The sequence below is a fragment of the Emys orbicularis genome, chromosome 24, assembly GCF_028017835.1.
Source record: "Emys orbicularis isolate rEmyOrb1 chromosome 24, rEmyOrb1.hap1, whole genome shotgun sequence".
Lineage (NCBI taxonomy): Eukaryota > Metazoa > Chordata > Testudines > Emydidae > Emys > Emys orbicularis.
In genome coordinates this window covers 9,511,213-9,535,093 of record NC_088706.1, presented here as the reverse complement: position 1 = coordinate 9,535,093, position 23,881 = coordinate 9,511,213, and the positions used below count along the sequence as shown (strand labels likewise).

The 23,881-nt window shown below is 50.9% G+C and overlaps 1 protein-coding gene across 1 annotated transcript in view; it reads left to right on the top strand.

The window, feature by feature from the left end:
• The first annotated feature begins 1,488 nt into the window (after nt 1-1,488).
• PTPRS (protein tyrosine phosphatase receptor type S) overlaps nt 1,489-23,881 on the top strand; it is a 145,833-nt gene continuing 123,440 nt past the window's right edge. The window contains exon 1 of the mRNA XM_065422130.1: nt 1,489-1,576. Coding sequence (XP_065278202.1) covers nt 1,489-1,576 — 88 coding nt within the window. The remainder of the gene's footprint in view (nt 1,577-23,881) is intronic.

The window sequence follows — 23,881 nt, the reverse complement described above, 5'->3', positions numbered from 1 at the left end:
CGTTCATGCTGGCAAAAATGTTCAGAGCGATTGAGACGGGGGTCAGAGTCACTACTGAGAATACGACCCTTGGGTGCCACTCAGGCAGCTCAAAGGGACAGGGATCTGTCCCCCCAGAACTCCCTGCTGCTTTAAAGCTGGAGGAGGTGACTCCTGCACTACACCAGGCCTCCACTGGCTCGGCCCGTCTACCTCCTGCCTGGGCACTCAGGAATCAGGATGATGGAGCCATAGCCGGCTCCTTGGCGCCCCCTTCTGTCCTGCCCCAAGCAGGCTCAACCACAGGCCCTAAATCTTTTTTGGTGTCGTGTTCTTTTGGGGCCCGGCTGCTAAATAACTAAAACTGTTTGTGCTTCAGCAAGGATTTGTTCCCGCCCCCGGGCTTCCAGCTCCCCGTTCAGTCCTGCAGTAATAAAAAACATTTAGTGCTTCTATCGCACTCGTCTTGATCAAAGCACGTTATAAACATGACTCCTCCCAAACCCTGTGAGCTGGGAAAGGATCACTATTGACAGAAGGGGAAACTGAGGCACAGAGCAGGGAGAGCCCCTTGCGCCAAGCACACAGAGGGTAGCTGGTGTCGGGGCTGGGATTAGAACTCACGGGAGGTGGGCGGAGTCCCCGAGTTTAAGGCCAGAAGGGACCATCCGCTCACCTAGTGTGACCTGACAGTCACAGGCTGTTCAGCATCACCAAGCCCGACAATGGGAATTAGACCAAAGTATTACAGCCCTCAGGAGTAAACTATTGGCGGCACTGAAGCCGCACCAGTGACTCTGCGGCACCTCCGCTTGTGCACATCCGGGCGATAGCTTGGCTGAGCGGGGAGCAAAGCCCTCCCCCAGACACAGATCTCTTCAGGGGGCACAAGGGAAACATCCCCCGCCCATCCCCAGTTCGTCTTTTCTTTGTTTTTTTCCCCCCTCCCCTGGTTTTTCCATTCGCTGCAGCGTGTGGAAAATCTCTTTTTCAGAGGGTCTCTGCGCCCATCAGGTCAGATCACTTCACACCTCGTCACCCAGCCAGCGCGGCCATTCCGGGGAAGGGGGAGGGATTGGGGAGGGAGTGCGTAGTGGTGAGGATTAAACTGCCGAGGTCTCCTGCCCGTTCTTCTCTTCCAAGGCGTGATCCATTTGGAGGGTGCAAGCAGCTCACCGTTATCTGCCAAAGCCGTAAACTTGGGGCAGGCCAGCCTGATGCCGTGACCGGACCTGCGCTTTGCTAATTCATGATGGAGTCAGCTCCAGGGCCATTTTAGTCACTCGCCCTCTGATGTTTCCACGTGGGACTGTTGTCTTCCTGTGTACAGCTGCCCCCTACTCCGATGTGCTTTCAGTTCCCCCTTCAATAACAGCCGCCCCCCATGCTCTCGTCTAATTGTCTGCCGGTTCCTTTTGTGTCTCTGCAGGTGCTGACGTCCCTTTGGAGGTTCTGTGAGTTTCGCTGAACTGGGGCCTTCCTGGCTGGGGTGGGAGGTCGTTGCCAAGAATGAGGATCCTTTGCAGCCCGGGAATGTCTTCGCTGGTCCCTCTTGTGAAACTCTTCTCCTTGCTTCTGATTGGCTGCGTGTCTGAAAGTAAGTGACCTCCTCTCCCCCCTCCCCCCCCCCCCCCATCCCCTTGGCTTCTTGGCTCTTACCCGGCATCTCCACCACTCGCGTCCCTTTGCAGCTCAGTGCTCGGAGAAGGGACAGGCCCGATGGAGCGTCTCTTTTTAAAGGGCCAGTTAGCACATTCCTTCCCCAACCCATTAATAAACGCTGAGTGTGAATTTGGTGCAGGTGAAGGGTTTGGTGCCTTGAAGGCCTCTGCTTATCTCCAGCCCAGGCATCTCAAGCTTCCCTTGTGCTCCTCAGCTGTTGTTCCCAACCCTGCCTTCAAGGGATCTTGTACGGAGAGGAGGGAGGAGCAGCACGGTCTCTGTTGCCCATTTCAGTCTCTGCAGAGGCTGCCAAATTGGCCTGGGTATTTTACTGATGTCACCCCTTGCTTGTTGGGAATGGGACAGAGACCTGGCAAACTCATTTCATGTGGTCCTGTCCCATTCTCCCCTTCCCCCAAGCATCTGTCGGACGCTAACGACCCTTGGCCTGCTGCTCACCAGGGTTGGATTCAAACCAGCAGCTGAAGCACGAGTTTTCTGTTCTCCGTCTCATGAGCCAACCAGTCCCAGTTTAACACTGTTTTTATCTTCTCTGCCGTGCAAGTCTTGCTGTAAAAGCCTCCGCGACTTGCACGTAATGTTCCTTCGGCACGAAGGCCGATTACTCGGGGATCAGCAGAATAGACTTTTCCCAACTGATTGAATTATGACTTTTTCTTCTCCCCCAGCAAAGCTTCTCAAAGCTGGCAAAAGAGCCGTTCTGGTCAGCTCAGCCCTCGACAGCTTTGCATGTAATCACTTCGTTATCAGGGTTTATTAAGAGGAGGTGTTCGTTGGGGATTAAATGGGGAAGGAGACCCTTTGTCACTGGGATTTTTTTTTTGTTTGATAGCGCTCTGTCTTCTCTGCAGAAGATGGGGCAGGTGTTTGCCATTCCCTAGCATAGCGCTCATTTTTGTATAAATTCCGTTTAGCCCCTTTGTGTGTGGGAGGATTGTATATGTATGGGAAGATATGGTACTTCCTCATTTACTAAGAGAGGGAAGGGAATTGATCTCCAAGAGGTTCAGAGCTGGGTCATTCCCTGGTATGGGATCTCAGTGATTTTAATGTATAGTTCTGCATACATGCATGTGTATTGTTATAATGGTGGCAGTGTGGCCTAGTGGTTAAAACAGGAGGCTGAGAACGTGGAGTCCTGGGTTCTGTTGTTGCCACCGACTCATGGTGTGACCCTGTTGTGAAGCGTGCACAAAAACCCAGTGTATGGTCATGCACAAGTGTTTGCATTTGTAGGCATCTTTGCCTGCACACAGCCCTGACTCGTGTGTATGTTGTGGGTCTTGAGCAGCTAGGAAAATCAGGCCCCATAATTATTTTTTTTTAAGATGTGTGCGTCTGAACTGAGTGCTCACAACCCCTATTGATGCCTGTTGGAGCTTTGGGGGCCCAGCACTTCTGAAAAGCAGGCCCATAAACCTTAACCTCCTTGCAGTCTTGATTTTCCCAGTCTGTATCATGGGAGGGGGATTCTATGTACCGAGCTCCGGTGGGGTGGGGCTTAGTTATGGGACATTTGCGAAGTGGTTTGAGATCCCCCAAGGCTGCTACACAACTGCCCCGTATCTTTGCTGTGTTTGAGAGAAACCAGGCTGTGCTTTAGGAAGTGCAGCTGTTTGGGAAAGACAGATTGTGGCTGAAGGCACCTGTTGCATGGCCCAAGCTGTGCCGGTGACTGGCATCACTAAACACCTTGTTGCTGGCTGCCAGGAAGCTGCCTGGCTTTTCTTCACGGTAACTCTGCAGTGTCCTCAGGCCCCAGACAGTAAAAGCTGTGTGTGTGCGGGTGGCTCCCTCAGGTCCCTGACAATAAAGCTCTGTGTGTGTGTGTGTGTGTATGTGTTATATCTTGCTTTCTCTGGATTTATTCGCTCCCTGTGTCCAGCTTTACCTCCCGGCCCTTCCCACATCTCCAGTACAAGACCTAAAAAGACCCAGGCTGTTTTGCCTTGACTTGCAGGCTGCTGTCTGTCATGGGCAGATGAGTGAGTGGGAGATGATTATTGGGTTCCTCCCACTCTGTCCAGCCGGCTCCTATCCTGTGCTGGGGGTAGGTGGGCAGGGTTCTCCCTCGACTCAGGTTGCTAAGGGGATGGGGAGCAGAATTTCTCTTCCTCCCTATGCTGCAGAATTGTGTCCCCTCGGCAGAAGGGCGTGGGAATGTCACGGTTTCTCTTCCTCTGTATTTCAGGGTAGCGTGTGGTCTGAGAGGCAGGGGTGTGTGTGTCTGTCTGTCTGTCTGTCTGGCAGGGATTCTCTCCCAATCTATTCCTAGGGGTCTGATGCTGCTGGAGACCTCGTTGGGCTGTACCTATGAATAAACGAACAGTGATAATGAGTTGGTTTGGGCACGGGTGCACCTCAGTCCCTCCTGTTCTTCGCCTGCGGCACATGCTAGTCGAGTCTCCTGTGGGCTGGAATACTGGGCTTTGATTTTGGTTGCTGGGTTTGGGTGGTGCTGGTGGCCTGTGATGTGGAGATCAGACTAGATCCAGTGGGCCCTTAAGGCCTTAACATCTATAACACCCCCCACCCCCACACACCACACACATGCCTTCCAAGAGCGCTGATTTGGAAGAGATGGCTGGGGGCCACCTGGGATGCCCCAGCCTCCACCCACCCGGTCTGTAGCGCTGGAGCCAGTCTGTGCCACTCGCCGGGGAGGTATCTCAACAGCAAACAGCTTTGCCTGTCACAACCGTTGAGGCAGCATGAGGAGCTGCCACTCGGTTCTGACAATGTCGTCTCTGGTTGTATGGCCTTGGGCTCTCGCGCGTAATCCCTTGGCCGGCTTCCATTTGGCTGGTGCTCACCACAGCACTGACCTGTTTTCCTGTCCTCATTCCCCACGGGACACCACGGCTTTGCAGCCACCAAGGCGGTGTCAGCCAGGGAGTGGTATCGCCACTTGCCTGTTAGGAGTCCCAGCTCAGAGATGACAAACGCCTTGCTCCTGAGCGGTGGCTTCTTCCCAGCTCCAGAGGGAAAGGGTGGGCTTGTAGTGAAAGCACAGAGCTGAGAGCCAAGACTCCTGCGCTCTACTCCCACCTTAGTCGTCTTTCTATGCGACACTGGGCAAACCTGTGCCTCAGTTTACCCCCTATAAAAGGGCTCTTCAAACACTTCCCCCTGTTTCGCAGGTGTGCTGGCAGATTTAAATCATTGACGGAGACTTTTGAAGAGAATGCGGCATGGAAAGGACAGCCGTGGTATTTAAAAAAAAAAAATCATACTTTATTTTTAACCTACGGCTCTTACTAGATGCCTTTAAGACAAATATAAGTGAAAGGGGATAAAGAAGTAAATTTTCTCTGTTTAGTTGGTTTTTTCCTTTGTGTGTGGACACTTTCAGTCTTTCCCCTGTATAGTTGGGGGCAGGCACAGAATTCAAAATGGTTAACTCTGGTTGTGTGTTTTTTGTTTTTTGTTTTAAAGTTCCTTAAATGGGAAGTACTGTCATTGTTTATTCAACCAACCCTCGGCAATAATAATGCTTAACATAAGAACGGCCATACTGGGTCAGACCAGTGGTCCATCTAGCCCAGTATCCTGTCTGCCTACAGTGGCCAGGGCGAGATGCTTCCAAAGCAATGAACAGAACAGGGCAATCATCAAGTTCCCCATCCCCTGCTGTCCAGTCCCAGCTTCTGGCAGTCAGAGGTTTGGGGACACCCAGAGCAGGAGGTTGCATCTCTACCCATCCTGGCTAAAAGCCATTCATGGACCGATCCTCAATGAAATTCTCATTCTTTTTTTAATCTAGTTATAGTTCTGGCCTTCACAACATCCCCTGGCAATGAGTTCCACAGGTTGACTGACTGTTGTGTGAAGAAGTACTTCCTTTTGGTTGTTTTAAACCTGCTGCCTAATGCTTGTACTATAGTAGCACCTAGAGGCCTTCCCAGAGATCCCATTGTGCTAGGTACTGTACATATGTCCACACACACACCGTGAGAGACAGTCCCTGCCCCAAAGACCTTACAATCTAACTCAACAAGGGAAATCGGCACAGAGCCAGGAAATGACTTGCCCAAGATCAGTGGGCCACCAGATTTCTTGATTCCCAGTACAGACCTTGCTGCCTCTGCAGCTAGAACCTTGGAGCCTCTTACTTGCGCATGTGAATATACAGAATAAGGTTTGTCTCAGGGGATGGAACACTAAAGAAGCCACTGGATCTTTCCTGGCCCCTTCTCTATGACGTACAAATCCATTTGGTGCAGTAGTGTGTGATAGGCCATATAGATTTGGCCTCCTATCCCCATCTCTGACCTGAAGGAGCTATATGCATTTTTAAGTGCTCCTCAATCACAGATAAAGCCACTTACCGTGTAGAAATGTTTTATTCTTATGAGCAAAATTAGCATGTTTGCTCTTAAAGTGCATTTCGCTCATTGATTAAACCTTTGCGTTTTACAGTAGAACCTTGCTAATTGCTACTTCATTCAGCCCCGCACAAAAAGCTGGTAGCCTCCATCCCCCACCCGAGCAAAGATTTAATAGCAGGTGTTGTAGTGAGCATTACTTATGACTAATGTTTCCTCCTTGTTACAAATCATGTTCTAGAACGATTCCTAGCATGCTCCCAAGTATTACTGCAAATAATTACAGCTCCATTGGAATCGACAAAACAAAAGGATAAAGCCCATTTTATGATGCATTACCTGGGCGTCTTTCCTTCAGTTGTGCTTGCTCTGTCCTTGAGTTGCAGAATGCCGTAACTCTCAGTGGGCTCACAGTTCTCCTGCACTTTTAAACTGCGCTGCTGCCCTGATATAATGCTGTTGTGGAGACTGGCTGTAGGCGGCAGCATGGCTGGCTTGCTGTTTAAGGGGGGGACTGTGGTTGGGTATGTGCCCCATACCAGCATGAAAAGAGTTAACTAAAGCTGGAGAGCACCGTGAAGTTACCTCGCCACATCTGGTGAGTGCCCCAGCTCCCGCTTAGTGATGAATCCCAGCTGAGAGTTACTATGAAGAGAGGAAGTCTGTAGTGGGTTGTGGCAGGGCTGGAGTCAGGGACTCTGCAGTCAGTTTCTGGGATCAGAGAGTGGAAAGAGCCCCCGGAGGGCAGAAGGGTATTGAAGTTTGTACATATATGCGGGAATTGATTGGGAGATTCTAGAGGAGAGCCCTACGAATCTCAGCCCTGCCCGAAGGCTAACCTTAGAGAGGCCTAAGAAAGGCTGGGTAGGAAGAGAAGTCCAGTGAAGCAGCAGCAAGGAGATGGATTGAGCAGATCTTGGTTGCTGGTTATAGGATCCCTGGGCCAGAACTTGGTGTAGGGGGAGAACCTGGGTTCCCCTGCCAGCCACTGGCCAGGTGGCACGAGTCCAGAAAGGGGACGAGGATGGCAGAGAGCCTTGAGGGGAGGGGTGGTAGGGTGACCAGACAGCAAGTGTGAAAAATCGGGACGGGGGTGGGGGGTAACAGGAGCCTATATAAGAAAAAGACCCAAAAATCGGGACTGTCCCTATAAATCTGGTCACCTTAGAGGGGTGAGAACAGTGGGGCCTGGAGTTGGGGCTGAAGACTTTACTGGACTGTTAATTGGTGGGACTTCGATACACCAGAAAGGGGGAGAATTTAAAGGGACCCGTCTGGAAGGCCAAGTCCCAAGAAGAGAGAGAGGCCGCTGCAGGGCCGGAGCAGCTGTTGGCAAGAGTGCTAGGCAATGAACAAGCTGCTATGCCAATCCCAGCCCTTAGGGGCACATCTGTGATAAGGGCACTCTTTTACAGAGAGTACGTCTTGCACACCTAGGAGTCTAGTCTAGATACATCTAGTACGTCTACATGGGAAGCAGGATGCTGTGGCAGTGAGTCTCAGAGTCTGGGTCTATAGCATCGGGCTCGCAGGACTCCTGCTGCGGTGCTAAAAACAGCTGTGTCGTTATTTGGGCTCGGGCTGGAGCTCCCCTCCTCCTGAGTCATCAGAGCCCACAGTCCAGCCCGAGCCCAAACCTCTACACAGCTGATATCAGTGCCGTAGCAGAGCCTGGGCTCTGAGACTCAGCGCTGTGGGACCCTGCCTGCGGTGACGGCGTACCCTAGGAGATGATGTGGTGGTGGGCGGGTGGGGAATATGCCTGTCTAGATCAGTGTTCCAGCTAGACTCTGTACACACCGTGTTAGTGTCACCCACTGGTCAGTGTGTGCCCGTATATCTCCTTTTGGGGCCAGTCCACAGAGGATGTGAACCGGTTACGGTTGCAACTCCAGAACCTGGCTCTTTAGCTTAAGCTGTAGCAGCTTGTGCTTTTAGCTCTGGAGGTCTTTGGTTCAGTCCGTGGGATTGGCCAAGATGGCAGTTGTAGTGAAACCAGGAAGGAGGTGATGCTCTCCATCTCGGGCCTCTATGGACCTTTTAAGATGGCCCCCGCTGTACGTGGATCTTTCTCAGGGAGCAGAGGATGTATTGGGAGACGGCTGCCTTCTCTTCAAATAGGCGCACCCTGGGAGCCACTCGTGATGCCGCACTGACGCTGTGATGTGATGGGTATTTTCGTCGGCCCCAAAAGGGCTCCTGGCCGCATTTGCGTGCTGCGAGCGTAAAGTACTGCGTGGGGGATCCTCCTGCAGAAATCAAGACGCTGAACTGGAGAACCATGGTGCGTGTGTAGGGAGCAGCAGATCTTGCGAGAGGGAGCGTGCTTGGGGGACGATAGTGGTTGGATTGCTAACTGGTGGAGTGTCTGTCTGCAACCGCTCCTCACTCCCTCTGCCAGCAGCGTCTCAAGTGGATTGAGAGAGGAAGAGGAGCCAGGACCGCACCGACCAAGGCCGTGGGGCCTGTGTGGGAGGGAGTGCTGCTTACCCAAGCCGAGGAGAGGAGGGGAGCTCCCATCTGCTTCTAGCACAGCGAAGCAGGGAGTTGTGCTGCCCTCACACACCTGCTTACGTTACCGGCTGCCATGCTCCTCCATAGGTGGGAGACACCTTGCTCACCCTTCTTCCTTCTGAGCCCCCCTCCCTGTCATTTCTCTCAGCTGCTCTCCAGTCTGCCGTTGCCAAGGGCTGTGGACCAGACACCTTCCCACTCAAGGATGCCGAATTAAGCCTGTGTGTCACCTTGCTTAAGTGCCTGATTAAATTAAACCTTGTCTGCACGGATCAAGTGATGTCACTTTGGTTTTTCTATTATTATTATTATTATTTATTTATTATTTAAATCAAATAGAAAATGCCAACTTTTCAATCCGAACAAGAGAAGAAATAATTCATCTTTGGAAAGCCTCCGCAGCGGGGAAAGAGCGTCACCTGCACCCAGGCTGCTGCAGCCACCTGCCGGACTAATGTGTGTTGGGATTGCCACAGCCAGGGGGCGCTAGACACCCTCCTTTGGGTTTCTGCAGGAGCGAGGCGTCCATCGTTGGAACAACTGGCCTCCTACCAACGGTTCTTGCTTTTGGGTGTAGTTGGATCACTAGGAATAATCCAGTTCTCCAGTATGGGATTGACAACTGGGAGAAAATGGTGGCTGGAGGGAGGGTGGAGGCATGTGAGAGTTAGGAACCCTGGGTTTTTCTTGCACTCCTAAATCATTTGGGTGCCTCGGAAAAAGCCCACTCAGCAGACGAGATGGTCCCGTGCTGCTGCTTTCTCCTTTCATCCAGAAGGCTCCTGAGGGGCTTTACAAACTAGATTGTTGACTCTGCAGACATATACATAGGAATTTATTTATCTGCCGTTGAAATTACAGCCGCTTCTGAGCTGAAGCCCAGCGATCATGCTCAGAAGAATCACATACCTCATTGAAACTACCAGGGGAATATTTTATTTATTTTAAGTGCATCCGGCCAATGATCTAGACACAGGCATGATAAAAACATCGACAAATCCTACCGAACTCCTCCCGTCCTAATAGTCTATTTGAAGTTTAACATAAATCAAACCTTTTAGCCCTTTTTTTAGGCACGAAGAATGGAATGATTTAAATTGCAGCTTGACCAGGACCCTGGCAGGAATATATGGAAAAAGTGCAGTGGATTTTTGTAATGACCAACTGCTCCGCTTGTTCTTAAAACGGCACCTCCTAGTCCGGTTCTGGGGCATTATGTACAACACAGACTCGGGGGAGGTGGGTGGGATGACCCCTACTTAGTCATCAACACCTCTCCCAGCAGCACAGCGCCCCCTAGTGCTGCGTTGGAATCCATACTGACTCAGAGGAAAGCACCCTCGACTCCACCACTGAATCACTTGTACCATTTACTGCCTCACCCTGGGTTGTCCTACTGGTTCCCCATGCAAAGGCTGACCCAGCCTTATGAAACTTGACTCTGGAGACCATGTCCTCTAAAGCAGCTGTTTGGCTGGATAAGTGCCAGTATCTCAGGATTAGAATTTTAGATGGACTGTAGGGTACTGAACCCTTAAAAACTTACATGCCCTGGTTTCCTTAACTTGCCTCTCGTGACTTGCTGAGAAGACTCCAGCCTCTATCTCCCAGAGCCAAGGATCTGGTCTGAAAGTTGCTCTTTATAAAGACACAAGATTGCTTCTGGCATCTCCACTTCCTACTTCTGGCTTTGGAGTGATGTGGCCCAGAATCGCCTGATGCTAGCCATGCACTTTATCTCATGGCTGTTACCTGGCTGGAGCAGGATGGCTCCTTCTCACTGCTTTGGGGATCGTTCCAGTTGGGGTTTGGAGTCTTCTAAAACAGTGCCCGTTTGAGAAATGCTCCACTCCTCCCCTCGGGGGAACATCTGCCGTTGGCTGGCTTGGACGTTTGGAGACAGTGGAGCTGTGGCCAAGTCATGTCTATGGAGCTGCCTTCCTGCATCCTGTACCAAGGCCCTGAAAAGGATGGAGGTTGAATGTACCAGCTCTAAGGTTTTGACTTTTGATGGTAGGGTGGGAAAGGAGCAGCCATTTGCTGGGTTCCAGAGTCTGGGTTGACCGGTGGGTCATACTGAAATGATGTGCATGTTACTTATTGCCTCTGTTGCAGCCTTCATGCAACACATTATGTAAGTGTATGTGGGTGTCTAGACCCCCGTCTTCGCCATATGCACGTGACAAAACTGGGGCTCTTTCCCCATGTCATGTTATCCCATTCACCCGTAAGCCATTAGTTTCCCTTTACGGCTTGCTTTTGGTGGGCCTTTCTCCCAGCAAGATCCTGCATGTGTTGGCTGGAGTTGTGAGAATCTATTTTCCTTCTGGCTAAATAGGCCCTCCTTTGGGGTCCAACCTAATGTGGGTGGGAGGGGTCACTGCCAAGTATCTGCAAGAACGTCTCAGCCCCTTGCTGAGAGAGCACAAGAGTCAGATCCTAGAAGCGGAAGCCAGGCATCACGCAGGGCCACCAGACCAGCCCTGATTTGGTATCTCTTGTCCTGCCAAAGGAGCATGAAACGCATTCCCTGATGCATCTGCCCAGACCAGAGCACTCTGCACTTCTGATTTCCTGTCTTACCGGCCATTTCTATTCACTGTACCCGCTGGGCAAGACCCTTACCCTGCACTCTAATCAGTGCATCCCTTGGTAACAGTGTCCCAGTTCCCGCCTCGGCGGAAGCCATCCTATCTTCTTTGCATGGACCGCTGCCTTGAACTTTTTAGATTGTTCACATCTGAAAACAGGCATAGATTTAAAAAAAAACAACCACCCACCGCAAAGTCCATCATCTGACTGTCTGATGCGCTGGCTCCAAATTCTGAGCCGCGCGATAGCATTGTTAAACTTAGTGCTTAATTCGTGCCAGGGCTGAGCCGCAGCACCTCTGGGCTTGGCAGTTCATAGGCCTGGCACCTCTGGGCTTGGCAGTTCATAGGCCTGGCACCTCTGGGCTTGCCACGTCGGTTAATGAAGTAAAAAAAAAAAAAAAATTGCTGGAGCCCCGGCAGCTCTTTCATTACAAATGTAAGTGCTGGTTAAACTCTCCCAGCATGTAATGAAGTGGGAGCGGCACTCTTTGCCTCTGCCAGGTGGAGGTGCAGCAGGGAATGGTGGAATAATCCCCGTGGGAGGCTATGTGGGCTGATGGATAGGACACTGGGGTGGGAGTGAGGAGCTCTGCCGCTGACCTGCTGTGTGTCTTCAGGCAAGCCATTTAATCTCCCTGTGCTTCTTTTTCTCCTCCAACGTTTGTCTTGTAAGTGTAGACGGCAAGCTCTTTGGGGCAGGGCCTCCCAGGCGCTGACTCCTTGGGTGCTCCAGGGCTGGAGCGAAGATCGCAACTAATCTACGTCTTATTCCTCCCGGGAGAAAGTGCTACGGGGTGTTGGTAGAGAGAGTTGCAGGTATTCCTGCAAAAGGTGATGCTGCAATGAATGATTTGGTTGGTTGGGATGGAGAATATGGGTTGATCTCTTCCCAAGTGGAGTTTAGCGTGACTCATCCTGCTGTTATTGATGAGAGAGTGTCAGAGATTCGATGGGCAGGGTTGAGGCTGGTGCCATCGCGGTTTCCAGCTCTGACATGTCTTTCACGGGCCAAAGGGAAAAGAAAAGCTTATATTCAAACCAAACCAACCCCCCCCCCCCAACTAGTTTATCATTCTAGAAAGTTTCTCCAAAGTCCTCCAAACCTTTAATTGATTCAGGAGCATAAAATCAAGAAGGGGGGAGAGAGTGCGAGAGAGGAATGGTGTGAGCGATTTGAATAATTTATTGTCCTTTGAAGTTGCAAGAGAAATTTCAGCTGCCTTGGGGAGTAATTTCTCCCCATTCTGAAAGGGTTTTCTCCTCGTTTTAAACTCATCCAGAGGATGCTGATCGTTTTTGCATTTTCTGCATAATTAATGAAAGTGCCCCTCCTCCCCCCAACCTCTGAAGTGGGGAGGCTTGGAGGGGTTCTGAAATGTGGTTGGTGTTTTTTAATCAAGAAAATCAAATTAATTTGACTCTTTCTCCCCCCCCCCCCAATTTATAACTTTATTTACAAATTAGTCTTTGTTTTCAGTTAAGAGTGGGGACACATCCAAATACTCAGCCTGGCCTTTGATAGGTCTGCCTGGAATTTTTTAAGGGGACGTATTGTCCTGTTCTTACAGTTTTCCACCTATTAAAGGTCACCTTGAGACCAGCCCTTGGCCCCAGCCAGTGAGTCCCAAACTGTGAGGTATCTGGTACCTTCAACTCTCATTGACCTGAGTGGGAGCTGAGGATGGTCGGTACCTCACAGCATTAGATACATGACTCTTTAATTCCAGTATCCAATTCTTCAGCTGAATGAAAGACACACTTTACCCCAGATCCCTGGAGAGGAGTTATTAACCCTCCACCAGGACACGGAGCCTCAGGTTCTTGGCAGGTTTAGATCCTTTATGGAAACCTGCCCTGCAATGAGAGAACCTCCTCTTCCCTCATCTCCACCCTGGGGAGGACAGGAGTTCTGGGCTTATTTGGTGCTGCTTCTCTTTGGATTGAGAGACAGTACATCAGTTTCCTCCGTGTTATGACTTGACAGGAAAGTGAGCCTGAACATGCATGGCAAAGATTTTCTCCGCCGCGCTAGGTTGCTTGATCAGGAGCAAGTCCACTAGTTTTTCTCTCTTATGTTTATTAGCACGGACTTAACCACTGGACCTAAATGATGCATTGAGCCTGTAGTTGTCCTGGGACTGACTTCCTATTTCCTGTCTCCCTGCCAGCGCTGTTATCTGGATTCTTCCTTTTCCTCCATTATGCACAAGCAGGTAGTAAAAGTCTGAACGCCGGAGGATTGGGGGGGGAGATAGGCCTGGTCTACACTCAACCTTTAGGTCGCCCTAGCTACAGCTCTTGGGGATGTGAAAAATTCCCACCCCAGAGGGCCGTAGCTATGCCAACCTAATCCCAGGTGTAGACGCAGCTAGGTTGGCAGAAGAATGCTTCTGTTGACCAAGCTGCCACTGTCTCTTGGTCGACTCTGGCCATAGGGGGTGTCCTGGCCCTCTGGCCAGACTACTTTGCAGAGTCCTGCCTCTACTGGGCAAAGCCCAAAACTAATGTCAATGAAACCAAACCTTCAGCCCGACTGGGCTCAGCTGACAGCCTGACACAATGCACTGGTCCTGCTGGGCCTGAACTCCTCGATAGCATTCAGCCACCTTGTAGCAGGCATGTCCCTGCTGCTCTAGGCTGCCCTCCTGTCTAATCACGGGCTCCTGGGCCTTGATCAAGCTCACAGCGCAGGGGCTGGCACATTCCTCCCCTCACTCAGGGGTTCAGACAGGCTACAGCTCCTCAGGGGCCCTGCTTCCATTCAGGCCGCTGGAGTAGCCTGTCTCCTCTTCCAGCTGGGCTCACCCAGCCCGCCCTGGCCACAAGCCCTGCTCTTCCCCAGCTGGGCTTGGCTTCGGATTAGGCCTGTCCAGCCTCCATGCATGAGCAGCCAGCTTAATTGACCTCTCAGGCCCATATTAACCCTTCGCTGGCGTGTGTGGGGTGAATGCTCCATCACAGGCCTGCATTCTCAAAGTGCACATTGACTCTAGGTGTTTGCATATTGGTGTTCCCAGCCAGAAGCAGCTTAGGCCCTATTGTCATGCACGTGGAGCTGCTCCCACAACTTTGGTTGAAGCTGACTAAAGACAATCCAGATCAGTTGTCTCAAAGTTTGGGTATCTAAAATGGAGGTGCCTCAAAAATCAATGGAAAACGCTGACTTAAGTCACTTGTCTGAGGTGATATGGCAGTGATGCAACAGACTTGGGAACAGACCCAAGATCCTATGCCTTATCCCTGTCTGCAACCGAAGAAATGCTGCTTAGTTTTGTGGGGATGTAACAGGCACGCAGGTGTGTTGGAACTGTGGGGCTGTGTGGGAGAGAATTGGAAATAAGAGAATGGAGACCTTTTTCCTGGGAGAGCTCAGATAGCTTTATTTACAGGAGTGAAAGAATAGAGTTATAAGAAATAATCTTGCATTTATCCAGTGTCTCTTTCATCCCAGAGGGTCCCCAGACACACGTATCCATCTAATCTAATTGGGATCATTCGCCTACCACTGTGATGCAGCCACTTCGGGATGGGATGGGCGGGGAGTGGAAGGCAGACAGGCTTCTACATTTACAAAAATGTGCATGTTATCATTAAGTGACTGATCAGAACGGGCCTGTCTGGTCGGATTCTTTCAGCACTGTGTTTCCTGTGCGGAAGGATGAGAAGGGGTGGAATCTGGTAGCACCATCAAAGCTGACTACACTGTCACTTTCCAGTGCTCGGGACTTCGGCTGGGCTATATTAGGATGGCATGGACCCTATGTGTGTGTGTGGGGGGGGGGGGGGGTCTGGAATCCTCTCTTGTTAAGCTTTCAGGCTTGTCCCACGGGAGATAGTTTTTGTGTTCTGGTGTCTTTTGTAGACTCCAGTTCTTTTAATGACTCAAACAGAGCAGCAGATGCTGACCAAAGGGCTAGGTCCTTTCTGATTGCATCTTCCCTGGCTTGTGGGCAGATTGAACCTTTCTAGGCAGCCAAGGCTAAGTGGAGGCAGTTTGAACAAGTTGGCCCTTGAGGAAGCTTGGGGAGGAGAGCCTCCCATCTTAAAGCAGCCACTGAAATCCATAAGCCAGTTGATTTCAATTGCAAATGGACCACAAGAGTCGTTGTGACGGTGATGGACAAGGAGGCCTCATTAGGTGGCCAGATAGCTCCTCTGGTGCCTAGCTGTCCCTCTGCTCTGGCTCGTTACGCCTTGTTACCGGGCTGGTGGACAAATATCGGATGTGATGTAGTTACAGCTGATTGAAAGCGCTTGCACGCCACGGGGCCCTGGGTTGCCACGCCGCTCCGGCAGCATGTGCTCCCATGGTCTCTGGCCCTTCGGTGCTTGGCTCCAGGGCTGCCATCTTACATGACAGCATTGCTTATCCGCTTCGACTGCTGGGCACCAGAAGGTGCTTCCTGTCTGCCTGTCTCCAAATCTCCTCAAGAGCAGAGCGAGGAGAGCACGAGTGAGGCTCCTGCCCAGAGAGCTGCCAACTTCAGCACTGACTCCTTTGCTCCCATACCTTTATTTATTTATTTGTATTTACTGTAGCATATAGAGGCCCCAACCGAGGCTGGGACTCCAGTGTGCTAGGCGCTGTACATGAGCATAGGGAAGAGACAGGGAAGGGTCCCCGAAGAGCTCTCAATCAAAATAGACAAAACAGAGGGTTGGAGGGGAAACTGAGGCACAGTGAGGGGAAGTGACTTAGCCAAGGTCACCTGGCTGGTCTAGACTGGAACCCAAGTCATCTGACTCCCGTTTCTCTATCGCTAGACAATGCTTCTCCCCATTCGCTCCATATTAATCCTGCCCCTCTCCTCCTCAACCGTTGATGTTTTCTTCCATGCTGCCCCCTAAGCCTGGAACTCCCCCTCTTATCAGCGTGGGTCAGGTGCCCCACCTCCCTGTCACACCCTTAAACTACAGTCCCATCAGCATTAACCGTATCATTACAAATGCTGTCACTAGCCCATTTTCATTGGCTAGTCCAGTATATTTGGGTCCAATCTGTGTTGTCCATTTAGATTGTAAGGTGACATGCTGGAAGGGATCATGTTTTGTTAGAGAGGGAGGACAAGGGGAGGCAGTGTGGTCCAGGTGAGTAGAGGACCATGGCAGGAGACTGGAGACCTGGGACCTATTTTCCCCTCACACCAGTTTTACACCAGCATAAAATAGAGCTACACTGGATTTACACTGGCATGAGCGGAGCATCAGGCTTTCCTTACCCATCTGCTGTGTGAACTTGGGCCAGTCCCTTCTCTTTGCATTATCTTTCCTGGCTGTAGCATGGGATAACTATACATCCACTGCCCTGTTAAGCCTCCTGAGATCTATGGATATAAAGTTATATGAGTGCTGAGTGTGTGTTTGTTATGAAAATTGTATCCCTGTGAGCCCAGCCATGCCACCTAAATAATAATCCGTAGGCCCAGTGGCCATACTGGATCTGGGCATCAGCTCCCCAAGGCTGGGATGCTGCCTCTGTCCGTGCCGGATACTTGATGTTTCAGAAGAAGGTTGAACCCCTTCCAGGCCCGTAGATGTATCCAATCTAAGCCTTTTTATACCATACCAGCAGTAATATTTTCATGGCAGTAGTACAGAGAGGTCGTGACTGAGATGGAGTCCCACTGTGCTAGGTGCTGTACAATGGCCACATGCCCAAAAGCTTGCTCTCTAAATAGACAACAAGGAAGGATTATTGTCCCCATTTTGCAGGTGGGTCAACTGAGGCACAGACTTACCCAAAGTCTGGGGCAGAGCAAGGAACTGAACCCAATTTTCCTGAGTCCTCAGTCCAGTGCATAAACCACGGGCCTATCTTTCCACTTCTGAAGTATCAGGTCTGAGTGCCTTACAAAGATTATCCCAGTGGCAATACATGTATTACAGCCCCCAAAAGTGTGCTAGGTAAACTCGTGGCAAAAGTTAGTGCTGCAATCCCTGCCCTGCTACGGGGGGTCAGGGCGAACAGCATGGCAGGGAGGATGGACATGGCTGACAGTAGCCAGATCCTGTGGTGACTCCGCAATGGCTAACACATGGCATGGTGGGGCAAGAAACATTTATTGACTGGCCTGTCTTTTCCTGCTTCCTCTCGTGCTCTGTGTATGGGGGCAAAAACCCCTTCCTCTGACCCGCTGCTGTGTCATTATCTGTGGAAACCTGTGGGGGACGGAGGCGGGGGGGGAGGGGGAGGAGAGAGGAGGGAGCTCTTCAAATGACATTTCCCTGTGGAAGGACAGGCCAGAGGCTGCGTGAGCCAAAGTAATTAACCGGCCCAGGAGGGCTGGGCTAAGGGCAAGCGGAACAGCTGCCTGGGCTTGCCAGTGGATAGCAAGGGAAAGATGTTACCGCTAACAAAATGTCTCTGCTCTCTCTCTCTCCCCCCAGCCCTGCCAGTCCCGTCTCCCTGAAGGGAGCCAAGAAGCACTGGCAGTCAGAGGAAATCTCTGCCTGCAGACTATAATTATCCTGTCTGCCTTCCCAGAAAAGGCCAGTTGGTGAGCGAGCCTGCTTGTGTTCCACATAGCGGCCCCGCATCCTGCTGCTTCCCCAATTACTGCTAATGGACTTTTTATGATGATAAGACGACTAGGTTGGGGAGAAGGTATTGACGGGGAAATGGAATATAATTCACTCCCTGTTTGTTTGTTCTGTCAGAAAGCTCTCATTTTAATTTTATTTGCGAGGCACCGAGAAGCAGACCTGAAAAAATAAAGGATCTGTCAGTAAAACTGTGGATTTCGAGGCAACACAAGTCTCAGCAGGAGCTCTCTGAGGGGTATTTTCAGTCTCATTGAGCATCTCCATAGAGACACCCCCCTGCACCAGCCTTGCTCCAGTCTGCGGTTCTCATTTCTCTCATGTAGAGAAATGTAAATTATGGATACAGCTTTCTTGCCTGCACCCCAACCTCCGCTCCCGTACGCTGGTGCTTTGAACAGTCTCCCTTTCGAACGTCACATTCTCTCTTTCCCCCACTCTCCATCTGTCTTAAATCTGCTCCTCTCTCCTGTGTTACCCTCTCCTTAGCTTCCCTCCTTTGTCTGCTCTCTTTCTCGGCTCTTCCCTTGCTGTCCCTATGCAGTTCCCTTACCTGGTCCCTTTAAATTCTCCCTGTTGGTCTCTCCCCCACAAGCCCCCTGTTTTCCTTTGTCATCCTCTACCCTCACCCTTTACCTCTCTAGCTCTCTTTTCTCTCTTTGTTTTTACCCAACTCCTGTCTGCCTTCCCATATAGTTCTTCTCTTCTCTCTCCCACTCCCACCATCCGTTACCCTCCCTGTCTCTATGCCCTAGCGCTTCAGCTCTGTCTCTGCCCTTTCTCCCTCAAGCACTGGGTGTATGTATCTAGCACACACACCCAAAAGAGGCTGTGGGTGTGGGTGCCGTTGCCTAAGTCAGCAAACATCCATGCAATATTTAGTGGCACCTGGATCACAAACTCGGAGAGACATGTTAAAAGTGGAGATTAAAGCTGCCGCACGGCAATCTAGTTACGGGGGGAGGGGGAGAGGAAAGCTCCTTTTCTAATCATAAAACTGTTGGCAGCTGTGAAAATGGAGAGAGAGTTTCACTAAATCAGCAGAAGGTTTCAGCCCAAAAAGAACAAAGGGAAAGGAGCATGTTTTTACTCCTCTGATGTCTGGAGTGAACTCTTCCTGAGTGAACTCTTCTTTATCACGCTTGCAGTGAGAGAGTACCATCTTGTCAAGGGAGATGCTCCCGTTAGAATTACAGGGCATGGTCGGAGATGCCAGAACTTCCTTCTGTTTTCATGAAGTTGTTTGACCTTGGTGAGAGTCCCTGCCTTGCTGGCTCTAGTGATTCTAGTGGACTATTATTCGTTCCTCTTTGCATCATGATTGTGCACGAGGGCGTAGCCAAGATCAGGACCCCCTTGTGCTGGGTTCTAGGCAGACTGATTGTGAGAGGTAGTCCCTGTCTCAAAGAGCTTAGAGCCTAACAGGCGAGGCAGACAATGGGTGGGAGAAACGAAGGATTATTATTTTCATTTTACAGTTGGGAAGCACAGAGTGAGAGAGAGAAAGGGAGACTGTGACAGAGCCAGGAAATGAATGCAGGTTTCCCAAGTCTCTGTCCGGTGCCTTACCCATCTTTTCCCTAGCGTTCCAGCACCTTTTACCCCCCTGGAGCAGGCGAAGTCCAGCGTACACCTTGACCTGCTCAATGTCTCCACAGTAGGAAGAAGATAGGCGTTTGTTAACACGCCCCGACCTCACCTTGACCCATTTTTCTTGTGGAGACAAGTACTTTGTATGGAGAAGGAAATATCCAAATGGCACAGCTGACCCATTGCAAAATGTCCAGAGAAGTGGGATCTGTGAGGGCCACCCCCAAGTTATTTTAAGGACCTCAGTTGAGGGGAGACTTTTTTGATGGCTTAGCTCAGGGATTCTCAAACTGGGGGTCGGGACCCCTCAGGGGATCGCGAGGTTATTATATGGGGGGTGGTCGCGGGCTGTCACCCACCACCCCAAACCCTTCTTTGCCTCCAGGATTTATAATGGTGTTAAATATATAAAAAAGTGTTTTTAATGTATAAGGGGGGTCGCACTGGGCTTGCTGTGTGAAAGGGGTCACCAGTACAAAAGTCTGAGAACCCCTGCCTTAGCTGCTCGGGCTGCAGGTCTGTTCCATCCTATGCTCTTGCTTTCTTCCCGGGCTGTCTCAGATACAGTCTAGTTTCTCTCTCTCTCTCAGTTTTTCATGCTGGGGGATAATTGAGTGTTCTTTCACCAGCATGGGTAGGAGTTGAAATCTGGTGTCCCCACATGCAGACTCCTTGGGTCAGCATGATTGGCGCGTGGGCCTCCATCACAATGCTGACTGCAGAGACCGGGGGCCCTGGAAAGTAGAAGCAAAACCTTTTTAAATATACATTTTGTAACTGGCTTTCTTTTGTCTCAACTGATTTTTTTTTTTGCTGCTGTGGGCGAGGGGCCCCTTTCAGCCAGGCTCATGTTGCTCTCTGCCCCGGGGACGGCTGAAAGAATAAATTGTTTGTCTTGACTTGTCCATTGTGGCACTTTCCTGGAGGCGGAGGGGCATGGAGGGAGCTGACGCTTGATGCAAAGATGAATTCTCCAGCCTACAGTCAGCTGGAGCTGCCCACCTCACCTCAGGGCTAGGGGAGAGATAAGAAAACCGTGGGGACAGGAAACAGCAACAACAGGGAGATGGGGGTTTTGAAAAGTCCCTTGTTAGGTTCAGACAGAGCATGGCCCGATCTCCCTGCTGGCAACCATCTTAGAGTGGTTGGCTGCGCTACCCCCTTCCTCTCTTCCCCAGCTGCTCTTTGCCTCTCCTCGCCAGCCCAGTACCAGGGCAGTGAGACAGAAGGGAAGGCACCCTGAGGAGCTGGGTAAGGGGAAAGGTGGAGCAACATGTGGGGAGCGCGTTTGCCAGCCAAGGGGCCTGCCCGGGGAATCTGCCCTCAAGCTGGTGGTGCTGCTGTTCTCTCTCTGTGGGCAGCCCTTGATGCCGTCAGGGGTTTTCCCCAGGAGCGGGGAGCTGGCAGCAGGGTGAGGTACCGTCCTCCCCTCAGCGGCGCTAGAAAGATTCACACTCCCCCCGCTTTGCACCTGAGGAGGAGAGGAAATAAGCCAGGCCTGTGTAAAGAGAAGAGACGTGGGCCGGTTACTATAGCGACGGAGCAGTCCAGACCTTCCTTTTGCTTCTGTTTTCCTGACAGCTCCAGCCTTTTCCCTGGGCTGGGCCCTTGAGACAATTCTCAGCCGGCACCCGGGGGCTGGGTGGGTGGAGGGGACCCTCTCTGCCAGGAGAAGGAAAGGGGGACGGACGACTATCAGAAAAGAGTATCAGGTCCCATGTCCATTTCCCCTCCCCCCGCCCCGTCCCACCCCAAAGAAGGCTCTCCATACAAGGCATCCATGATGGTTTGGGGGCATAGTTTGCTCCAGGGTGGGGATAAAATCAGGGCATGTTTTTCCTCTCCCTCCTGAGGTGGTGGTGGACTGGGGACGTGTTTCTTTCCCCTCCATTGAGAGGGCGGTTGCAAGAAGATAATGGGTCTCCTTAAAGCTTGTGCTCCTCCTTAAAGCTTTTGGCCAGTCCTGTTTCCATGGGGAGTGGGGCAGTACGCTCAAACATCCTCAGTGTAGGGCAGGTTCTGGTCTGGAGGGTGTGGAATATTGGTCGCATAGCATAGATAGGAGAGAGAGAAAGCGCCATTGTTTTCTATCTCCCGAGCCCTCTACACATCTCCCAAACTGTCTTCGTCTCAAATAATCTAGCACCTAGAGAGTTTTAGCCTAGGTCAGCCAGGAGTATGTCAAAGAATTGATCTGGAAGGTTGGAATGATTTTCTTTGAGACTCAGTTTTGTCTGAGGGGCAGGTCTACATTTAAAAAGCTGTGCTACTGTAGCATTGTAGTGAAGGTGCTACTCCTCTGATGGGAGAGCTTCTCCCGTCAGTGCAGTCAATCCACCTCCGCGACAGGCGGCAGCTATGTTGAAGCTCTCCTGTCCACGTAGCACTGTCTACGACGATCGGTACGAGGTGTGTAACTTAAGGCTTTTCAGCTCTAAGTCACTGGTTCAGATCCAGCCTCTGCTGGTAGTGACCGAAGGCTATTACCTTCTGACAGCTGTTTGGTGACCTTTATGAACAGCGTTGGTGGTTACCGTCCAATTCCTAGCGAGCAGGGTAGATGCTAACATCCCCGAAAACCCTCATCGCAGGCTGGCACTTTTGTTTGCTCCCTCAGCAGAGTAGAGGCAACCAAACTTCCCGCTCAACCCTGGATGCATTTTCCCACCAGCTCATGACTGGAGTATGTTGGTGAGACGATGTGGAGGAAGCATGTTCTGCATCCATTATATTTATAAACAAAAGAATCTGCATTCTTGGGCTAAATATTTCTCTTGTCCTCTTTACCCCTTGAAGATCCCAGCTACAGGGCTGCTGGGTCCATCTGGGGACCAGATTTGACAGGAAAGAGGAAGACAAGATTGGTGGAGTGAGTCAGCAACTACATTCTGTTCCTTCAGATGTCAGCTCAGATATGTTAATCCTGCCTGCCTTATTAAACCACCTCTGAGTTTTCAATCTCTCTTGCTCTTTCTTCAGTTTCTGATGTTTCAGACAAGCATATACTGGGCTGTCCTCTTCTCCTGTTCATCGCTTACTATGCCCCATGGTGCACCTCTTGTGGGGTATTCGGATTTACAGGATTAGATAGCCTCCCCGCAGTTCCTCTTTGCTGCAAAGGTCCTCAGACTCTCTTAGCTTGCATGTGTCGTAAGGAGGTGGCTTGTTCTTGCAAGGGCTTTGCAAAAGATGAGCTAAGAGCTTTTCCTTTAAGGTTCCTCGTGAAAGAACTGGGCAAGGAGAGAGAAGTTGGTGGTGCTCCCACCGTCGAGTCATTTAACTCTCGAAGGCCACCAGAAGTGACATCTTGTCATGCCTCTCCAGTGAGATGCCCCTAAACCCACGTGTGCCTGAGAGATGAGCTGAAGATCCCAAACCCGTTTCTTCCTAAAGGCCCCGACACAGGCTCAAAAATGGTGATGCTGCATGTGGCTCAGCTCCCTTCTCAACAGGGGCCTGAAGAGCCCACTTACAAGTGCTAGAGCAGGTCAAGCCAGACAGAGAGAGAGTCACCATGATGGGAAGAATGTCCTTGCCAGGCACCTGGGTGTTGTAAGGTAAGAACAGAACATGCTAGGGGGCAGGGTGGGGACAGGGTCAAAGGGATGGCATCCCGCTCCAAAAGAGGGGGGGGGAAGCAAGCTGCTTGCCTCCACCTGAACGCAATCAGAGCAGGAAAGAAAGGTTTTGTTGCTGTCTGCTGTCAACATCCAGTGTGTCAGGGTTGCCCCTGGCTGTTCCTTTTGGGAAGTGAGTAGGAGGTGGGCGGGCCCTCATTGGAATGGAAGGTTCTGTTTAGGTTGATGGGCTTTCCATTAAGCAGTGCAAAAAAAAAAAAAATCACAGGTGCACAGCGGGTGTCTTTGCAGCCTCATCTCTTGGGCAACAAACCCCACAGGCAGCCTCTCCTCATAGGAAGGTTCTTTGAATCCAAGCGTCTTCCCCTCCTGTTTGATTCAGGCTCTCCCAGAAAAAGCTGGTTTTTTAAAATCAGCAAACGGAGGAAAAAATAAAATCCCTCGTGCCCTGCTCCCAAGGAGCACAGGCTGTGGCTTTCCAGGACCAGGTCAGTGCGGGGACAGCTTTTGTGTTTCCATCCACTCATCTGTAACCACCTGGGAGGATTGGTGAAATGGTATAAAACCTCCTCGAATGTAACAGTGATGTCTGGAAAAATGAGTGTCTCAGAATGACTACCAAAAAAAAAAAAAATCAAGAAACTACAGACCTGGCATGTCAGAAGAAATACACAGACCCTCTGGTAGCTTGTACTAATATCTTTTTACTTTCATATAGCACCTGTGTGTTATGAAGGTTCCCAGAGTCATTTACACAATATATCAGGGATTCTAACCAAGACCTTGCATATTCTGGTGCAAGCGGGATCTGAATTCTGCACCAAAGCCCCTGGATTCTGGTGTAGCATGTGGGAATTCTGTAGCAGCCTCATTTCTACTTCATATGACAAGGGGAGAACACTTTCATGCGCTTGATTGGGGTGGGTGGCACCTATGTGACCAGTGTGGGAATCAGCGTGGGTGCTGTGGTTACCAGAGATTAGAGGCAGATGCCGGAGCTGAGGGACCCAGAGTTTTAGAAACAGTAACTCCTCTTGAATTGATTTTCTCTCCACCCCCCTTAACTCTCATTTGCCAG